Source organism: Erithacus rubecula (assembly GCF_903797595.1).
Source record: "Erithacus rubecula genome assembly, chromosome: 3".
Lineage (NCBI taxonomy): Eukaryota > Metazoa > Chordata > Aves > Passeriformes > Muscicapidae > Erithacus > Erithacus rubecula.
The window spans coordinates 125,623,781-125,645,086 of NC_136689.1; the positions used below are offsets into that span (position 1 = coordinate 125,623,781).

At 38.9% G+C, this 21,306-nt stretch overlaps 1 protein-coding gene across 8 annotated transcripts; it reads left to right on the top strand.

The window, feature by feature from the left end:
* The first annotated feature begins 162 nt into the window (after positions 1-162).
* Positions 163-17,705, top strand: NDUFAF6 (NADH:ubiquinone oxidoreductase complex assembly factor 6). 8 transcript variants are annotated; one of them, XM_079300927.1, is made up of 9 exons: positions 163-344; positions 3,670-3,769; positions 4,695-4,817; positions 6,811-6,867; positions 8,485-8,587; positions 11,070-11,203; positions 12,996-13,097; positions 16,995-17,051; positions 17,549-17,705. In XM_079300927.1, exons 1-9 carry the CDS (start codon positions 181-183, stop codon positions 17,675-17,677), a joined length of 969 nt encoding a protein of 322 aa, XP_079157053.1. In that variant the 5' UTR covers positions 163-180; the 3' UTR covers positions 17,678-17,705. The 8 variants fall into 8 exon arrangements, with proteins under 8 accessions (XP_079157053.1, XP_079157054.1, XP_079157055.1 ...); XM_079300929.1 differs by having other exon boundaries at positions 205-344; positions 3,670-3,773; XM_079300930.1 differs by lacking the exon at positions 163-344 and adding an exon at positions 1,223-1,345 and having other exon boundaries at positions 3,670-3,773.
* The last annotated feature ends 3,601 nt before the right edge of the window (positions 17,706-21,306 follow it).

Sequence of the window (21,306 nt, forward strand, 5' to 3'; positions counted from 1 at the left end):
GCTCCGTGCCGAGGGTTCGCTCCGTGCCTAGGGGTTCGCTCCGCGCCGAGGGTTCGCTCCGTGCCGAGGGTTCGCTCCGTGCCGAGGGTTCGCTCCGTGCCGGGCGCCATCCGCAGGCACAAAGCGCCGCGCGCCCCCTGCCGGCGGCCCGGGCGCGGGGCGGGGCGGCGGAGGGCGGCCATGGCGGGCAGCATGGCGGGCAGCATGGCGCGGGCAGCGCTGCGGCGCGGAGGTGTCGGCCAGCGCCTGGCGCGGCCGCCGGCGCTCGGCGGGAGGGCGGCGGCGGCGGGCTGGAGCGGCCCGGCGGCCGGAGCAGCGGTGCAGTACTGCGCCGAGCTGGTGCGGTGAGTGCCCGCCGCGGGGGCTGCGGGCGCGGGGTTCGCTGAGTCCGGCCTGGGTGAGCTCGGCAGCGCTTCCCACCCGACGGGAACGCTGAGGAGTTCCCGGAAAGGATGATTGGGATTGCTCAGGCCGCCCTCGGGCTCTCATGGCCCCGAAAGCGGCTCGTGTGGGACCGCGCCGTGTCGGGAGCATGGAAACCCGGCGCGTGTTTAGGCCGCGCGGATGATTCACTGCATCCAGAATCCGTGATTAGTTTGTGTTGAAGGGACCTCTGGACATAGCCAGTCCCACCCCCGGCCAGGCAGGGTCACCTAGAGCAGGTTCCACAGGAATGTTTCCAGGTGAGCGTGGAATGTGGCCGGAGAGGGACAATCCATCACCTTCCACGGCAATTCCCTCCCCTCCTCCCGCCCCTTCATGGCTGCAAGAAGTACCGAACCTTCCCTTGTATCGGTGTTCTGGAGAGCGAAATCACCGAAGTGGGTATTTAGAAACACGGGGTGTTTTCAGGTCTTGGCTGCTGAGAAATACCATGCTGAGTGCTCTTTGGAAAAACGGACCGAAGCAGAGGAATGTGACAGCTGGAGCAGCTCAGAACCTTCTCTATCCTAAACGCAAGAGGAGGGCTATGTTTCCAAAACATCCTTTTTTTTTTTTTGTCAAACCCAAAATGGTCCAAGAGGAGCAGGAGCGCAGTCAGACACTTTGAGGTCAGGCCACTTTTCCTTCTTGGATTCTGGTCCATAAACAACGTGTAGGGCTCCTTAACTGCTTCCACAAATTAAATTTTTGTAAAGTAAGATGTTGAACAAGTCTCTTAGTAAAGACCTAGATAATTTCCTGTGTATACAATAGTATTTGAACAATACTGTTGTTCCAGATGATTGACAAAAGCTGGAAGAAAGGTTCCATGTGCGTATAGAAAGAGTGGAACAGGATTATCTTCTCCAAACTGGTGCTTGTAAAAGTGGAAAGGTGTCTGTGGTCTGCAGTAATGTCTGAGGTAGGAAAACTAAGGGAAAGTAATGGGACAATCTTAAATGTTCAGTGCAGCACCAAGAAACTGACTTGTACAGATGCAGGAGTGCACAGTCACATTGCATTTTTCATGGTTATCAGAATACAGCTTTCTTTTTCTAGTTATTCTACCCAGGTTTAGTTTCTCTCATACTCAGGAGACCAGGGGCTGAGTGTACAGGCATTATACAGGTAAAGTTAACATCTGCAAGTGAAATATTTCCAGTAACAAGCAACTGTGGACAGAGGAGTTAGGTTCCAACGAGATGGTTGAATTAAAACTATTTAATATGCATTTTTGTTAAATGATAAAAGGACTAATTAGAAAAATACTCAAGCATTCAAAATAATAAAATAAAAGGTAGTTATGCTTTTGGCAGAATTTAATTGAAGCTGCTGTTCCCAGTAGCTCAAATATTGCATAGAAATAATAATTATAAAAAATAAGTGGAAGGAATTATTATTCAAACAGAAATAAAATACTTGGGGCTATGCAAGTGTCAGCAACTCCCTAGTTCTGGATTTGAGTCTCCAACACATTAGGAAGTACAACTGAGTTATGCTTTAATAATGTATGTTTGTTTTTGCAATATGGAAGATGCCCTTTCTCTTGGATCTTCCTTTTTCTGTTAAACAACTAAATTCACTTCAAGTTGTTTGACTAAAAATATGTTTATGTTATGGGTATGTTTTACGTCTCTGACTGTCTATGATGCCTGCTGTCAAAGACAAGCTTGTGGATTGATAGCTTTATTATAAATTCATTATAGAGAAAGTCCAGTTATGACCATTACTAATTTTTCTTCTGTCTGTGGGCTCATATGTAAGCTTATATTTATTTGAAAACTATGAAAACACTCAATACCTAACTTAAGGTCATTCCCTCCCTTCTTCATTCCTTACACTGATACATGAAAAAAGTTGGGGTGGAATGTGATTTATAGCAATATCAATTTTATTTTACTGAGGCTTAATGGATTTGCTACACTAAATTTTTAAGTGTGGAATAATTGAAAAAAACGAAACCCTCACCATATACCATTACCACAGGGATCTGTATTGTGTTAGTGTGTACTTTGTGTAACATATTTGTTTCCTTTCTGAAAGTGGAGGTGGTTGTGTGTTGTGTGAACAACACAGATTGGAACTGGGAAAATGTGGCAGTAAACCAGGCAGCTCTGTCTAGAGTGAGCAACACTGGGTATTTCTACAATTAATCTTGAAAAAATAAAAGGTTTTGAGCTGATAATACTTTTCAGAAAGTGTCTTAACTGTAGGAGGTTTAATGCATCTGTTCTGTAATATGAAGGGGCCCTTTAAAGCCTACTACAACTCAAAAATGTAATTTTTTTGGTTGATATTTCTGGATTTGCATCAAGCTCTAAAAGAGTTTGACAACAGTTGTGGAAACTAAGCATTTCCCAATTTTCAGCTGCCGTGTTGTAGGGTGAAGCATCTCTGTTAAACTTCACTTTTTGTTTGATGCTAAAAGTAGCAACCCTAATAACCCTTGGGTTTAGTTTGGCTTTCTATTATAAGATCATATTCAAAAGAAATTTGAGTACATACAAGAACAGCAAACTTAATGAAAATGAGTACATGTGTTTTCCTTGACAACCTGCTTCTCCATTCTCCAGGCCAAATATGGGAGTTCATCTTGTTCTAAGGAAGAATCAGGTTTCAGGCTTATCAGAAAGTACACAAAAATGTTGTTCAAAACAAGCAGTTTAGCTTTTCAGGGGTGGTCAGGTGTTTTTGTTAGCTGGAACAATTTAGTAGTCTATGATTCTGTGCACTGTGTTTTTAATTTCATGGCACACCCACGTGGCCAAACAAAGGCACACCACTCCGGGTTGGCAGCAAGTTACCTGCAGCAAAACTGCCAACTCCTGGAGCTTTTATGCTTTGAATATAGTTACCAGTAAACAAAAACTTAATGGTTAAACAAGCACTCTACTGCCAGGCTCCAAAGCACAGTCTTGTGAAGAAATGTGGTTTCATGTTTGGAACAGAAATCTGCAAGTGGGACAATCTGGATTCTCTTTGCAGTTCTGCCACAGCCTTGCTTCATGGCTTCAGCCAGATATTTTGGGATGTGGATTTCAGAGGTGCACCGAGAGTTCAGACAGCCTGCCCTCTCTCTTGGAGTTGGTCTTATTTTAAAACAAGCCTAAAAGCTGCTACTTTTGCAAAGTCAGAGTTTTGAGCTGTAATTTTCTGCTACTCTTTCAGGAGTTCAGTGCTAAGGAATAGCACACCTAATTGACTCAGAGCTGTAAGTGACAAATGTGCATTTTGATTCTTTTATAGGAAACGTGACTATGAAGGGTTTCTGTGTTCTCTGCTGTTGCCTGCAGAATCTCGAACCTCTGCTTTTGCCTTGAGAGCCTTCAATGTGGAACTGGCTCAGGCAGGTATTAAAATACATTTGTGAACTCTGGAAATTTAAAATAACAATTTTGATATTCTAAATTATGCTTGTAAGAAAGTAAGTGTTCTCTTTCTGTAGTAAGTGGTGTTTTGCCAAGATTAACTTTTGTACTGTCGAGGGCAATGAATAAATAGTGCAGTATAAACCTCCAGTTTTGAATAGCACATGGAAGATACCCAGCCTGCCGTATTATTTTGTTTATGTGTATAATTTTTATGACCTTTTTTCTTTATGCATTTTAAAATTGAATTATAACAAGCAGTGATTCTTGATACCATTAAATGATTGCATCTAAATCCTGACTTCATGTGCAGTTAATGGGTAAAGTGCAGTTAAATCCCAACTGCAGAAGGTCGGTCAAAAAATGGGATGCTATAATCAGGACCAAGTCTTTGTTGGCAGAAGTGAGGTGATGAAAAGGCTGCAGGAGGGAAGTTTGTTTTTAGAGAGTTGTGGGAGAGGAGTGGCTGGAGTCTCTCCCCTTTGCTAAGTGGCCAGAAACTGCCAGTGCAACCAGGAAAGTTGGCAGTGCTTGCCAGAAAGGAGTGATCCAGGAAATGAGCTGACCAGGCAGAACCCCTGGCCAGCTTCTGTAGGCTGTGCTTCTGGCATCCTGTGGTGTGCCCTCCCTTGCTGCTGTCACCATTGTTTTTTTTCCTTCAGGGAAGAAAGCTAAGGTTAGGGTTGCCCAGCACTTAATTTTAAAACCCACAGAGATTAAGTTGTGGTGAAGATTTCACATTTACTCTATGTGGTGTTCCTAAGCTTTATAAGGAATAAAATTCAAGTCAGAACTGAGCCCTTTCCCTGCTGAGTTTGACTATGTCCTGTGTCTGTCTTTTCAGCATAGATAGACCAAGAGTCTTAGAGACACTGAATTTCACTCCAGATGTATCCTTTCCAGATCAAAGACTCCATAACTCAGAAGACTACAGGTTTGATGCGGATGCAGTTCTGGAGGGATGCTGTGGAGGGCATATATGGTGATAACCCACCACATCAGCCTGTTGCTACAGAATTGTGGAAGGTAAAATACACCTTTCTTGTCCTAAAATTTGCTTTAATATTACTTTGGGAAGTAATGTCAGTGGGTTTTGTGTGTTGTGGTGCATCTGTTCTGACCAACAACACTGTTTCCAGCACAAATCCAGAACACAGCCCCATAAAAGTGCTGTGAAGAAAATTAACTCTCTCCCAGCCAAAACCAGTACAGGATTCAGATATAAGCAATTCAGATTCTGTGATACCAGTTGTAACTCTCTCCAGTAGCTAAAGACTGCCAGTCAAACTCCTTTCTTACAAAACAGGAAATTGGTTTTTGAAGTGGAAGAAGAATGGTCTCGGTGAGATTTCACTTCATGTATGATTCCTGTAAAGGAAGACCAATATAATACAATCCAAGAACTGCTTGCAAAATAAGATTATGAAAAATAATTCAGAAAAATATTTTTAGGAGCTCTGATAGCTCTGAGCACTGCAGAGCACTGGAGTGAACTAACAATTCAATGTGACTTTATGACTTTTGCAGTCAAGATGGGATTTTATTTTCATATTTCAGCAAATAACCCAAGGACCTATTTGAAGCCCATGACTTCACAAATGTCCAAGCATGTCACTGAAATTCTTAGAAAAAAGGATTTGGAAAGACACCTGAACTCACAAGTATTGCAGAGCTGTTAATAGAATTAATGTGTCTTTGCACAGTATATTTTATGGATATTCTTTGTTGCTGTTGAGTTAACATGAGATATGTGATTTTCCAGAATAAGTTTAATTTATGATATTTAAATGTGTTCCTGAAGTTTTGTATATCCCAGAATACTTGCATTTGGGTTCCAAATTTTTATCTAGTAAATAAATAAATAGCCTTTAATAGTATTTCTAGTACTATTAATAGCTCAGCTCTTGGTGACTTTAATATAAACTTACACAACAACTGTATGATGCATAATCTTACTTTTCTGTCTGTTTTGAATGTATGAAAAGTGAGGCCTAATTCTCTGTTCATTGTGTGGAAGAAGCTAATTTTTCAAACTTTAAAGAAGTTAGGATCCATGTGTTTGAATGAAGGTAACTCAACATGGATGTAATATATAAACTGGGTAATTTAGCAGAGCTGGGTTTGGTCCTTTAAGTCTTGACTTGTTAGTATTTCAAGGATTTAATTTACGAAATGATATTTGGGGTGAAAAAGACTCAAAACTGACATTTGTAGTTATAACTTAAAATTTGCCTTTTCATAAACCAAGTATTGTCTCAAGCAGAATTATGGAATTAACAAGATCTGGTCTTGTCAAACCTTGAAAAATACTTACTAATATGATGGATGTAAGGAAGAAGTTGAAAGGGAACGATAAGGACTAAATTTTGAGAAATCTGCTCTGTAAATTTTGTTTATAGATGTCTTTATGTGTGATTGTAGCCTTTCTGGCAAGGTGGTCTGAAAAATTCAAAGTGTGGAATTAAGAGGATTGAAGATAAGCTGATAGAATGAAGTGGCATGGGAAGGAAGTCAAATATAAGACAAGAACCAAAAGAAAAATGCATAAATATGAGATTTTTTTTTTTAAACAAACACCTAGTATTAATTGCATTGCTTTGTTAGCATTCTGTCTTTACAGTATGTTGTACTGTCATTTTCTTGAGAATTTGCAGGGGAAATATTTTTATTGCTGGACTCTGGAGGAAACTCTGTTCTTTTTGGAAAGTGAACATAGTTATCTGCAAATATTTTGTGGGAATATGTGACTCCAAGAATAAATTAATTTCAAAACAATTTTTAAAGAAATGCTTTTAGTTAGATGGCTTGATGTCTGGTATTTCATTTTCTGTGTGCAGCAACTTGCAGTAAATGCCAGTTGAAAATTTTTGTATTTGAAGAATATTCTCATTTTCCACTGACATGCTACTTTAAATACAATTCTTGTATTCATTACCTGAAATGTATTTCAGCCTTCAGAATGCAGTACTACCATCACTTTGTGTACATTAACATGGAGGTTTTATTTGATAATTTTCAGGCTGTCAAGAGGCATAACTTGACTAAAATGTGGTTCATGAAGATCATAGATGAAAGAGTAAGTATTTACTCTTCAGAGTCTGATTCTGGCTTTAGTTATATTTATTTTTCCTTATTTTTATATGTTTATTTATAAAACAAAAGCTTATGTAATTTTCCAGATAGCCGTATTTCTCTTTAAAAATGATACTGCTACATTTTTAAAAATTCTTTCTTGATGCTACTCTTCACAGTTTCTGTTCTTTCTGCCAAAAAGGCTAATAGAATCCTGTTTTTTTTTGTCTTAAATTGATATAGTTTGTGAGTTCACGTGGATATAAAATCTCAAAAATTAAATGACCTATCTGAACCCTTCTGCCATGCTTTCATGCTACTCCTTATCATGGCTGTGGAGTTTTCTCTAAGCAGTGGTGTAAACTGGAGCATTCAAATCACATGAAGTTTAAAATAGTCACCTTTTTCCTGGGAAAAAACAAGATTGAGAATATCGCTGGTACAGTGATGGTACAAACTCTGACACAAGGACAAGAATGAAAAGCAGGAATCTCCTAAGCTGATTTTGCTGCTAAAGTAGTGTCTCATGAAGCTATAAATTGAGCAAATTGATGATCAGCTACTTGCAGAGGGTCATTGCTATGAAAGACTTCATATTTTCTTAGTGTTAAGACTGTTTTTTAGTCTTAAGAGTGATGTGTTTCAGCCACAGAAACCCCTAGCCCAGGAAGAATGCTGGAGGATGTTATAGTTTTGGTTGTATTTTATTATTTTGGATATATTATTTATTAGCACCACTAAGTTGTTCAGAGGGCTGGAGGACCTCTCCTGTGAAGACAGGCTGAGAGATTTGGGGCTGTTGATTGTGGAGATGAGAAGGCTCTGGGGAGCACCTTGTAGTACCTAGGAGGAGCTTACAAGAGCTGGAGAGAGACTTATAATAAGGGCATGGAGTGATAGGACAAGGGGGAATGGCCTTGAGGTAGAGAAGGGCAGGTTTAGATTAAATCTGAGAAAGAAGTTGTTTACTGTGGGGATGGTGAGGCACTGGAACAGGTTGCCCAGAGGGGTTGTGGGTGCTCTGTGAGGTCCAGAGGTTGGGTGGGCCTCTGAGTAGCCTGGTCTGGTAGAAGGTTTCCATGTCCATGGAAGGGAACTTGGAGCTAGATGGTCTTTGAAATCCCTTCCAATGCAAACCACTCTATGATTTTATGAATCTGTGTTTTTTTGCATGACTTTAACATTTGTGTGCATTTCATAAATTCATTTTGGGTGTTCAAGAAATACATTCCTATTTATCTAATTTTCTGTCTGCTTCAGGTGCAAATTAAATAATAAAATTGACAACCCTATAATGTAAGAATACCATGTGATGTTTTGTTTTGGCTGATTCTGGTTTTTTTTAATGGAGAATTCTGATTCCATATTATTACAGAAAGTTGTATTTGCTCCTATAAGAAAATGTATAAGCTCCTATAACTGCAGTTTAGCAGTTGTTTGTTAGGCTTGCTGTAAGCTTTAATGACTGCCTCTATCTGAGTTTATACTGTCTCACTCTGTCTGTCAGTTTTGTCCTTTTTTTGGTTTTGGTGGTGCATTGGGTTGACATGACTGTAGTGATAAGCCTGTATGAGCAGCAGTTATGTTTGTGTTCTGCTGAAGCTCTGTGTTTATATTCCAGGAGAAGAATTTGGATGATAGGGCGTACCGGAATATCCAGGAGCTCGAGACGTACGCTGAGAACACTCAGAGTGCTCTCCTGTACCTCACCCTGGAAACACTGGGTAGGTGTTTTCCCCTTTCTAGGTTTTGCTGATGACTCATTAGTGCAAGTACAGTATTTACTGATATTTCAAAAAGCCCTCTCTTTTTAACTGGAGTTTAATTTCAGGAAAAGTTGTCCTGGGTAGAACTTCAGATATCTTTTGAATGCTGAACCATAAATGTGGAATTGTACTGTAGCTGTCGTAGAACCCTGTGCTTTCCGTGCAGAAAAGCTGCTCAGTGCAGATCTCATTGAAGTGCAGTTTCCTACTGTTCTTTGTTGCTTTATTGTCTCAGTTCTTGCTCCTCTTATAGGATGTGGTAAATTCAGCTCTTCAGTGTAATTGGATTGTCCTACTTGTCAGAAGTGCTGTAGGTATCCTGCAGCATTCTATACTGCAGTGATGGACACTGGTTATCTTGAAGCAGCCACTTCCCAACTTATAAACTTCCTTTGGTGATGTTATAAATTTGGGTCTGAATCCTCTCCTTTTCCTAGAAGTAGGTTAATTATCAATAACTTAAGAGCTAGAAAAAAATGCAACAAAGATGATCCCTGTGATCAAGAGCTACTATCTGTGTCATGTCTAATGTAAGAACCACAGACTGGGAAATGATTGTTCATTTGTAGAGAAGAAAAGGGTAATTTTCATTTAAGTGTCTGTTGCATTATGTAAGTATTCCCAATATGAGCTCGGATGTAAAAAAAAAAGATTATTATTATTTAGTGTTTAGTATTGTAGTGGCAATATTTTCCTCTTATCAGACTAATCTGATGAAAGGCAAATACTGGTATCCAAACAGTTAAAAAATATAGAAAAAAGAGAAGTAAAAACAGAGATGTGAGTATGTTCTTCTTTGAAAAATCAAGGAACTTATTTCTTAACATCTGAATTTTGCTTCCTCAGGAGGAAATCAGTGAAATGTTGCAAGCATCTTTCTGAACCTCTTATTGAAGAAATGTAGGAATATGAGAAATGCCAGTGTCTTCCATTCTGAGAAATCCTGAATAAATTCAGTCATGCTTGGATGACTCAGTCCTTGTACAAATCAGATAAAACTGTTTTTTAAAATCTGTATGGAGACTCTGGATATTCTAAGTGTACTATTGTCATATTTAACTTCTCTTAAATATACAAATGTAACAAATGTAAACAAATGTAACAAAAGCAAAAGTTTCCTTCATTGCATATTAAACAGTTAACTTCTGTGATTTCCCCATAAACAGAGCAACAAATCAAATACAGCCCCTTTCTTGGTGTTGCTGATCAGCAGTGTTTTCTAAATTAGGTGGACCTAGTTTCATTCAGTCATGTTTACTAAATTTCCTTTGCTTTTTAGACTCTATTCCTGACCAGTCTCCAGTTAATGTATATCTCTCTCTCAGCACTAGTGCTGTTTTATTCTTGCCGATTTTTTTTGTCAAGCACATTTGGACTGGTAATTTTGTCACCTGGAGTCCTGGTACTTCCTCTCAACTACCATCCTTTAAAAATACTGATACTTGTGCTCTCTAACCAATTAGCCAAGTAGTTAGTAAATAATATCCATTGATTCCTCCAAGCCACACTTTGCTTTCTGCTGCCATTGCCAAAATCAGTCCCTGTAGTCTGGGTATAGTCACTCTTTCACAGAGGATTCTGAGACTGACTGAAGACCATGGCAAGCTTCTGCAGTGAATTTGGTACCCCCAGTGTTATTTCCAGATAGGAGTCAGTTAGGCTTATCAATCTGTAATTGCTGTATCCTCAATTCTTTCTTTGTAGAATACTGCTTCTGTTAGAGTTTTTATAAATTTTAATTTAAATATTCATTTTATCCCAGCTCAGCTTAATAGTCAAAGCCAAGCTTGTATTGTCTTGCTGTGAAGAGCAATGGTGCTGCTCTGCCACACTCATCTCCCTCTTTCAGTTCTCACAGTTGTGTGACTGTGCAGTAACTAACATTAGTTTTCCATTGTTTTGGTGATCTGGTTCAGTTTGCCTCATTGCTTCTGACAGCACAAGGAATGGGGCAGAAATATGGATTTGGGGGGTGAAGCATAGGAACATTCTCTTTGACTTCACTACACTGATTAATCAGCTGCAGCTAATCATGAAACCACCTGTAAGCATTATTGCTTGTCAGGAATCTCACACTTGAGTGACTTTCTGGCAGGACAAGCAGTTCTTGGAGTACTGTTATCCTGGGAGAGGACATGCCAATGAAAATGAGTTTGTATAAGAGTGTGTTATATCTGCATAGGTGCTGCTCTGCTAAGTATACCATTTGCAGATACAGCCAACAAGAGGCATCTTGCTCCTGGATGTGGAAATCAATGAATTTTCCTGCTGTTTTGCACCTCTCAGATGAGATCTCAAGGCAGTTTATGCACATGGGCAGTTCTGTCATGGATCAATGCACGTAGCTTTCCTAAAGTATGGCTGTGATATGCATCAGAGAAGACCATGGCCCTCAAAAGGCCTGACTGTGTTTCTAAACATATTGTTTCTGCAATTTTAGGTGTGAGGGACATCCATGCTGACCATGCAGCCAGTCACATTGGGAAAGCACAAGGCATAGTTACCTGTTTAAGGGCAACTCCGTATCATTGTACAAGACAAAAGGTCTTTCTCCCCATGGACATTTGTATGTTGGTAAGATAAGCAAATAATCTGGAATTGAACTGTGTAGTTTTTCTAACTGTGTTTCTCAAAGCTAGATATGAGATCATAATTTATTATGCCAGAAAGAAATGCTGTATTTTTTATTCAATTTGACTCATTTTGCTGTAGCCTGCAATATGCCATTGTCATAGTTTTATATCTTTTGGGACGTGAGAGGAGTGATCTTCAAGAAACTCAAGATTTCTCTTTGGGTTTTATTTGTTCCTTGTTATTAAATGTAGTAATATTTTAGGTTTCAGGAATTTTTCCAATAGTGTATAAAAGTGTATGTATGAAATGGGGCCTGGAGTTCTGTATTTTGGGGTTGGGTGTGGTTCTTTTCTTTTTTTTTTCTCTTCCTATCACTATAAAGGAAACACTGTGAAAAATTTTTCTTTTGAACAATCTTGTGCTTGTCTTTATTACCTTTTCATAATGTGCTGGTGGTTTGTGGGGGTTTTTTCTGTTCCATATTTGACAGTTATAGGCCTATATTGTGTATATTTCTGTAGGAGATGGTATAGTCCTCTAGTTTAAACTGTACATCAAATTGGCATTGAAATTTAAAAGATCTTGCATTTTAAAATGGGATTAAATCTCAGTATTTTTCATTAATGTTCCATGGGTTAATCTGTAGGCATCTCACTTGTTAGTCTTCTATTTCCTGTCTTTATATTCAGAAAATACTAACACAACCACCTTAGGCATCACCATAATTGCATAAATTTTGTTTAAGTTGAAAAAGAACCGTATTAACATTTTTAAATTATTTCAATACAATTAAAAGTTTGGATTTTAAGTTTAATGTAGGTAGCTGCAAAAAAAAAGTGGGTATTAATGTAGGTCAGGGTTGTAAGACTGCAGAAAGGAATTGCACTCTCCTTTCAGCCCTTCTGGGACTGCATGTTATGGGAGGCCTTCCAAGTTTTCAGCTTTTCAAACACAGCCTGAAAATTCAGTCATTCCTTGCCATGGAAGGTGTTCTGCAGTGAAGCTGTCAGAACAGCTTGTGTCCCTTCTGTGCAGACAGTCATGTAAGCATTTCAGCTGCTGGCAAGAACTGTGGAGTTCTCCTGAGTCTACCTCCTGTGAAGCCTTTCTGCCCACCTTCATACAGCTCTCACATGCCTCAGTGTTGTTGAGAGGAGTGGGCAATTGGTGCAGTTCTGAGTATGTCATATTCTGTCTTAACATTGGTCATTACAGTCAAAGAATGAGTTTGGAGTTGGCTTTTTGGGGTTTGGAAGGATTATTTTCTGGTGGTTCTGGGTTTTATTGGTTGGTTGATTTTTGAATATGGCTTTGTTTGATGTTTTGTGGGTTGGGGGTTAGTTGGTTGGTTTTTTTGCAAGCTTGGGATATGCACACCAATCCCAAGATTCAAAAGCCAACATGGCTTCTGTGGTAGCTGTTACTAGCATTCTTCTGCTTAATATTGATTCTTGGATTTTAGTTCAAAAATTAGGTATCTAAACTGATCTAAATCCCCCAAGCTTTAAAATCTGACTGTTGTCTTACTGACCACAGAATTTTAGGAAACAAATTTGTGCAGAGAGTCTGTACCAACGGTTGTCTTCGTCCTCTTTATTTTTTTTCCAAGTGACTGACCAAAAGAAAGGGAATTAAAAAATGAGAGAGCAGTGATATGACATTTATGCTGTTTCAGTCTTTAATCCTTGGCTTCATTGCTGGGGCAGGTTTTTGAGAAGCAGAAATGGAAACTTGACATTTATAGAGGGTTTTTTTTCTCTTTTTTGATTTTGGTTTTCCTTCCTATGTCTAGCATGGAGTTTCACAAGAGGATTTCATAAGAGGCAAGCAAGAGAAAAATGTGAGAGATGTAATATATGACATCGCCAGCCAGGCCCATATTCATCTAGAACATGTGAGATTCCTTTCTTTTTATTTATCTAAATCAACTTAACTGATGCTAGTCTTCACAAAGCATTTGTTGTTAGAAGACTTAAAGCTGCATGCTTAATTTCAAATATTTTGCCTTTTATTATTTTGAGAGTTTGCATTAAAAAAATCCCACACACTGCTTCTGTATAAATATTATCTTTGTATATAGGACACCAATTTACTCACATCCAGGTCCAATTTCTTATATATAAATGCTGTCTGAAAGAATTATTACTTGAAAAAGTAGAGGAAAGAAACTTTATGTACCAGCATGGGATGAGCACCATAGAAAGCACATCTGCATATGGTATTTCACAGCACAGTGGAGTGGCTGCCAGGAAAACAGAGCATGTTGCCTTTAACTGCTGGTTGGTGTGTGTGTGGGAGGGGGGATTCATTCCCTAACATGACCAGCCATGCCCAAAACTATGTTCGGAAAGGTGCTTTCTGTTTATTTCTTTTCTGGCATGCAGCCAAGTCAATTAGGAGAGTCTGCTTGGAACAGTGGATGATGGGCCCTGAAGAACTGCAGAGTCTTATTCTATTTTTCTTTCATGCTTTTATTCTAGCTACATTCTGAGATGCTTGCTAGTGCACAGCACAAAAGCAGAAGAATGTTTTATTGGCAATACTTTGCCTCTAGCTGGAAAACAAAGAGCTGAAAAGAGTTTCTTACTCTGCAAGTGCATGTACACTTTGAATATTACACCCAGTGTAAAACAAGGTAGTCTGGAAGGATACTAATTCAGAGTAAAGAAATGCCAGATTTATCTCTGCATTTGCACCATTAGTATAATCCTCAAATACAGTATTATGTGTGATCACACTATCTTATGCAACTGAAATAGGAGAGCCCTTCATCTTTTTTCAGCAGGTCAAATGTAGAATCTCTAGTTTGTTCAGCCAGTGCCTACTGAGCTGAATGTTTTTATTTTATGTTAATAATGTGTATATGTTAGCCTCCAGTACCTAAAGGGGTTCTACAAGAAAACCAGAGAGGGGCTTTTTACAAGGGCATTAAGGACAAGGGAAAATGGCTTTAAACTGGAAGAGAGCAGGTTTAGATTAGATGTTAGAAGAAATTCTTTACTGTGAGGGTGTGGGGCACTGGCACAGGCTGCCCAGAGAAGCTGTGGATGTCCTATCCTGGAAGTGTTCAATGGCAGGTTGGGTGGGGCTCTGAGCAACCAGGGAATTGTCCCTCTCTGTGGCAGGAGGGTTGGAACCAGATGATCCCTTCCAACCCAAACCATTCTGTGATTCTGTGTACCCTTCAGCTTTGTTTTTCATACACTAATTTAAATTTGCATTTAAGGCATTCCTGTTCATGTTGTTTAACCTGATGTCTCAGTTTTTGTGGTCGCATGCCCAAGAAAACTGTTTGTTCCATTTAGGAGCAGGGAACAGAGACAAAGTACAATATCAGAACTGTCAATTACCTTTGTTCAAGCTGAAATATTTTGATTCTTTTTCTTTTTTTTTTTTTATTCTCCACCCTTCAACCCATAATGTCCAGTGTATAAAACCCATTGCCTTTAGTTGCAATTCTAGCTTAGAAAAATGCCAAGTGCATGGCCTGAAATGCCTCATATGAGGGATGGGAGGTGTGGAAAGTGAGTAATGTGTATTTATGGTCAGCATATTTAAAATTTGGTTGCTGGTATTGTATGGAAATTTTGGGACAGAAGCAGGAAGAGAATTTGATTCTTCAGAGCCTTTAGATAATTTGGTAATTCACAGTGCATTGGTCCCCTGGCTCCCAACATGAGCCTGCCAACTTAAGAGAACAGGCCTCCTTTCTTCCCACTTCATTCCTAGAGCCCTGCCCATGCTATGCACTGGGAGAGTCGGGTGGAAGATATGCAATGTGATCATGTAATTGGAGACTAAAGAGAAAAGTATAAATACAAAGAAACCAGATTATGACAGCATCAGCATTTTACTCAACTGAATGTTGATCCTGGCACTCCTCCCATTTTCTCTCCCCTTTGTATATTTTTTAATAGATGGGTTATATCATCTTAATTACAATTTTTTAGAAAACCCTCTCTGAGTACTTGCTTCTAGTCTTCCATCATCAGTGAGTAGTTGACAGTGCAGGAACTCTAGAGTGTTCAAACCACCTGGGCTGGCCATCACTGGCAGCAGTAACAGTATTGGCCTCCATAATCAGATGGTCTTTGTTAATGCAAGGACAAGGATACTTTCTGCCTAATGGATGAAATGGACTTTTGCTGGTAGCATTTGCTGAGTATTTCAGGACTTTAAGTAAATCTAATGGGCTGATGCCTTGAAATGCATCTGTTCTACTGTATAAAGTAACCATTTTGTTTTGCCTGAGGGTCTTCACAGCTTCTTACCCTTTGTTTTATTTGGGATTACAGGGTAGGGTAAAGTTCAGACGTGCAGAGAGATTTCAGCTATCTCAGCATTTGTTGCACAGGCCAGGTATTTTAGAGGATGAGGGTAACAATTACTACCCCCATTTCATAGCTAGGAGACAGACAGATAAATCTGAAATGCTGGATGGAGTCTCAGCCATTTTACATGATGCATATTGTAGTCCTGTGGCCCTTAATCTTGAAAAAAAAAAGCTTCTGGAATATGATCAGCTCTTCCTGACACTGCAACTGCTGACCAGCAGGTGGCAAAATATGATAATGAAGATTGCAGTTTTCCTTAGGAATTGTGTGTTTTATCATCATAAAAGCATATAACATAATGTTCTGTCAGTCCCTCAAAGTGTTCCCTTTGAAAGCCTACAAATACATTTACACATTCTCCCTTTTTCTCTTCAGCACCCCTTTCCTGATTCCTCTTGTGAAAAAGGGTCTCCTTTTTGGCTGTTTGCCTTTGTCTCAGTTACATCACTATGAGACTCACTTTACCAAGGGAGATAAAATGTTTTCTGAATTATATGTGACCCATTCTGGGTTGAGAAGGTCAAGCAAGACTACTTTATTTTTCATTTTGCAATTAATAATAGAAGGGCAGAGCATTAGATCAGGGAAGAGCATTTTTCTATTTAAGAAATAGATATAAACACACACACAGGTATTATTATATCACAAAATTTTAAAATAATTTGTCTTCTGAAAAGATTGATCATTTTTTCCTCCTAAAGTTTCAGGCTCATTTTCTCAGTTGTCTGGAAAGGTCCATGAAAAATTAAACAAACTCACACATCCTTATCAGTATTTATAGAGAGGTAGGTTGTTTTAGCCAGTAAGAAAAGGCAAAACAGGGAGGGATTTTGTTTTTATAGATAGGCATTACAGAAAGACTTGTTCAGCTTTGTTAAATATACTGAGTTGAATATGAGTTTAAATTGCAGATTTGATGCAGCTGTGCTTTTAGATTTTTGTATATAGATACTGAAGAACTGAGATAATTTTGGTGTCTCAGAAATGTAACCAAAGCATTTACAACTGGACTCCTGGGATAGGTGGCAACATTGAACAAAAAAAGGTGCACTCAGAAAATGCATTTCTGGTCTTCCATAATTTCTGTCTTTTTGTGGGGGGGGAAAAACGGTTAAACTGTTTACCAAACCAGATGCAACTTGGGACTTAGTTGGACCAGGGCATGCTAATTTTCCTTGGTTTATAGTATGTAGCCTTGAGGTCTGTAAAATCATGTAAGTATTTTAGCAAACCTCTCCCAGTATTACAAACAGTTGTGCAACTACTTTTGTACACAGCTTTCATGGCATTGAATGTTACAGTTTCAGGATGTCAAAAGGGCTAACGCTGGTAATACAGTTTATTGCCTCTAAGCATGATATATAGTACTTGATGTTTCATTGGAAATGTTAAATTCTCTGATAAGTCCTTTTTTTGTGTTTTGTTTTTCTCTCCCACCTTACCCCATTTACTTTTAGGCTAGATCTTTCAGTAAGAAAGTTCCTGTGAAGGCGTATCCTGCTTTTTTCTGTACGGTGGGTGTGATATATGCACTCTTTAAGTGATGGGTTTATTACTGTGCTGATAATTTGTGAAGAGTATCAAATTAAGCATGGTTAACTGCTACTTCACATGTCTATTTTGGGAGGATGTAGTACCTAAAATTCATAGAAACCATAATGTGTGACTGACTGTGGAATCTTACAGTTTTGATCGACACTTCTAGTCCTTCTCTTTTAACTACATCATTCCACCCAAGATGCCTGTTTATTCATAAACTACTGTTTTGATGCAAGAGCCCCAAATCCTAATAATTTAATAATTTGGTGTTTGGTTTACTAAAAGATAACACTTCACAAAACTTGACTCTTTTATATACTTGGAATGGGATGATTACACTACCATTTAATAGCACAGGCAAACTGTCAAGCCTTTTTTTCAGTTTCTCGTTCAGTTTCTTCTATTGCATTTTAAATTTAATGCCTAATTACTTGGTGCACTGTGTGTATTAAGCTTTTTTCTTCTTTTCTAGGTTGCTTTAGATGATTATTTATATAACATGCGAAAAGTGGACTTCAATATATTTCATCCAAGCTTACAAAAGAAGAGTACATTATTACCATTGTATTTGTATATTAGATCTTGGAAAAAAAAGTATTAAAGTTTGGTTATTTTAATATGGATTCAGAGTGCCGAGTTTTTTTCTTCAGTGTCTTAACTTGCTAGAATTGTGAAGTGTCTGACTTCACACTTCTGCAAAATGCAGTTCCAGGGAAACAGCAGATGCACATGAACTGTAGCTGTCAGCTAGCTGGCAGTAGCGAAGTTTCTTCTTGGAATATTAGGCTGATATCTCTTTTTCACTTGTCTGCCAAGTCATATGTCCTCGTCTGAAATTGCTTTTCTTGTCTTTCCTGTAATAACAGCAGTATGACAGAATACTTGGACTAACACTTTGCTAATGGATACATCTGACAGTTCTGATTCTTTGCTGAGAAAAGGAAAAAGAAAAGACTGCTTTGTTTGTCCCCAAAAACAGTTACAGTAAATGCCCTGTAAATCAGCTAAGTAGTTCTATTTAGTGCAAGGAGAAGGCTTCCTGCAAATAGTGATGATGCTTCAAAGTTGGAAGAATGAGCATGTGTGTTTGAATGCAAGAAAGCTGACAGGAAAAGCTTTGGCAGAAATTATTTAGCTGCATGTTGAGATTGAGCATTGAAGTGACTATAGGTAGTGGGAGGATAGCTTTGCAACCAAGGAAGAGAGCCCATACATTAATATGTATGGATTAGCACGGATAGAACAAAATACATTTTTATCTCTGGCATTTTCATTCTGCTCTTGGTTTGACTGTATCTTCTTCCTGGCCTTGTCTGTGTTGTTGCCCACAGCTGTCACTGCAGTGTGGGTTTGATTGCTCCTTTGATTATTCAGCATGTCTCTCAGGACACACTCCTGCGTGGCTTCCCTGAATTCCTTTCCTTTGGTACTGTGAAAACATATTCCTGAATGTTTCAGGTAATTTTAGTTCTCTCTCTCTCCCTCTCTTCCTCTCTCTCTCTCTCTCACTCTCTCTCTCTCTAAAGATACTGGTCTGGTTTTTTTTTGTGGGAAATTACTAATAGCTTTATACTTGGCATCTCTTAGGATCAAGATAATTATTTCTGTTTGATTTGTTATTTGTTATTTGATGTTGTTCCTAACATTTATCTTGATTCAATTGCACAAATTGGTAGTTTGTTCTGCTCTCATCCTTGTTCTAGTAAATAGCTGCTTTTCCTTGAGATTTTTTTTCTTAAATCTGGGCTAATCACCCCAGAGACCTGGCTGTATAACAGTATCCTGTACGTTTGTGTTAAATGCTACATAATGAATTTCTGCAAACAAGATTTATGGCTTTTTTTATCACAAACTGTCAGCATGGCAGAAATCTTAGGAACCCGACACTAAGTTCTTAGTTTGGTGATTTTGCTTTACATGTTTGAAGTTGGTTTGTGATCTTGGTAAATCTGCAGTTTTTTATTCCTGAGTAAGACATTTGTCTTTGAATTTGTTCAGTTCAGGATCCTGGTTTCTGTATTACTAGAGGTGGAATAATCAAGATGATACCAAGAAGAATCAGTATGTACTAAATTGGGAGCATACTGGCTGTTTTCTTAATGTAAAATATTTACAGGCTCTGTCCACTTTTCACATCAGCTGCAGAATCATATCACTGGTGTTTCTGAATGTGGCAAAGAGGTCTGGTGAAAAGAAAGTGTTTCATTCCTATGCAGGCACTGCAGCTCTTCCTGCCAAATGAAGAGCAAAGGCTTAGGCTCTGTTCCTGCTACCAGGGCAGCTGCACATTCACTCTGTTTATTTTGTGATCTGGAGCAAGCATTACAAACGCCTCTTTCTGCACTTAGTCATGTTTTGTTCCAAATGTGCTGAGTCAGGCCAGTTGAGGCAGACCTGTCTGTGCTCTCAGAAGGAATCACTCTCCTGTGAAGTCTTCTCCCAGGCAGCTAGCACAAGGTAAGAGGACACAGCCTCAGGCTGTGCCAGGGGAGATTAGGCTGGACATGGGGAGGAATTTCTTTGTGGAAAGGGTTGTTAAGCATTGGAATGGGCTGCCCAGGGAGGTGGTGGCATCACCATCCCTGGAAGTGTTCAAGAAACAACTGGATGTGGCACTTAGTGCTATGGCTTAGTTTACAAAATGGAGATCAGCAAAGGTCTGACTCAGTCTCAGGTCTTTTCCAACCTGAAGGATTCTCTAATGCTGTAATACTTCCTTTCTCATCATGGCAGGTAAACAGCACCCTCGTCCAGCTTTTCAACCGAGCAATTTCCCAAATTTTCCTCATAGCAATATCCTCTGAAGGGCACATCCTTCTCCAACCTTTTCCAATCCATGCAAAGCTGTAGCTAGGCCCATTCCTGACCTTTTCCTCAACTGTAGCCTAGGATGGCAGCTTCTCTCCTACAATGGACCAGGATAACCTTATAACAATGCAACTCTATGTATGCACAATTCTAACACTGGATTTTGAAAGAATTTGAGAAAAGTAAGTATTAGTATTTTGTCCAGGATGAACTTCAGGTCACTAAACTTCAGGTTTAAAGTCATCACTGCTTAAAATTGGTCCTTTTCTGGTTCCTATTAAATAAAAACATGCAAACAACAAACCAATACAACCCCACCCCAATCCATCATAAATACTGCTAAGACAATAACTAACATTACTAGGAGATCATCAGTGGCCTATTTGGAAATGTAAATAGCCATTTTTACATTAAAAATTTTGAAGAGAAACCAGTCTCCTAAAATTTAGTTCACTAAAAGCAAGAGGAGCAGTCTATACCAGCTGTGGAAACAAGTCATAGTCCAGTACCGGTTGAATTATTTCACAAGGTAAATATCCCTCCCATAATTGTCTGAATTAGCATTGGTTAACAACCAACTGAATTTGCAATTGTACAAGTATCAAGAAAATGTCCCACTTTAGTGTTAACAAAATTGAAATCAGACTTACTCTGAGCTCAGGGTAATCAAAAAATGCTTCCCATGTGTAAATTTTCTTGCTTTCCCATCACATACTTGTGATTCTCCATCTACCTGAGAATATCTTGCATGAACCATAAGATGTACCCACAGATCTGCAGCGACGCAAATTTAACCCGGATTTCTCTGTATTTGGAATACAGTAGCTGAAATATCCCATACCTGAAATAGGTATTTCTGCAGTAACAGAGAAGACTGTTACAATTTTTTCACTAGGAAATGCTTGACTTTTACTTTCTGGCTAAAATCACAGCTCTATAAAAATAAGAAACTTGGATACAAAAAAAAAAGAGAAAACATCATGTTGCAATTACAGCACTGTTGCAATTACAGCACTGTACAGTAGAACTCCAAGTAATTTAGATTAGGAAAAACATCTTGCTTTGCAAACTTTAGGACATAATTATTCTATTTCACATGTAAGTCTGGGTCCACACTGCTTGAAGTTCAGCTTTTTTTACCCTACATTGTTTATTACTGGGACACTACTAATAGAAGGAATGAAACTCAAGAGAGTATTTTTTAGTTATGTACCACTTGAAAGCCAAACTACAGAATCAAAGAAACAGCAGGTGCTGAAAAACACAAGCATGGTCGGCATAACTAGAGGGGCAGCAGCATTGTGCAAGAAACTCTGCTGATTTGGGATAGACACAACAGAAGTAACAATGGATTCAAGAAAGCTAAAACCTAATAATTACTGTAACTGTCTTTGGGAAGAAAAAAGGAGCTAAAGATCCAAG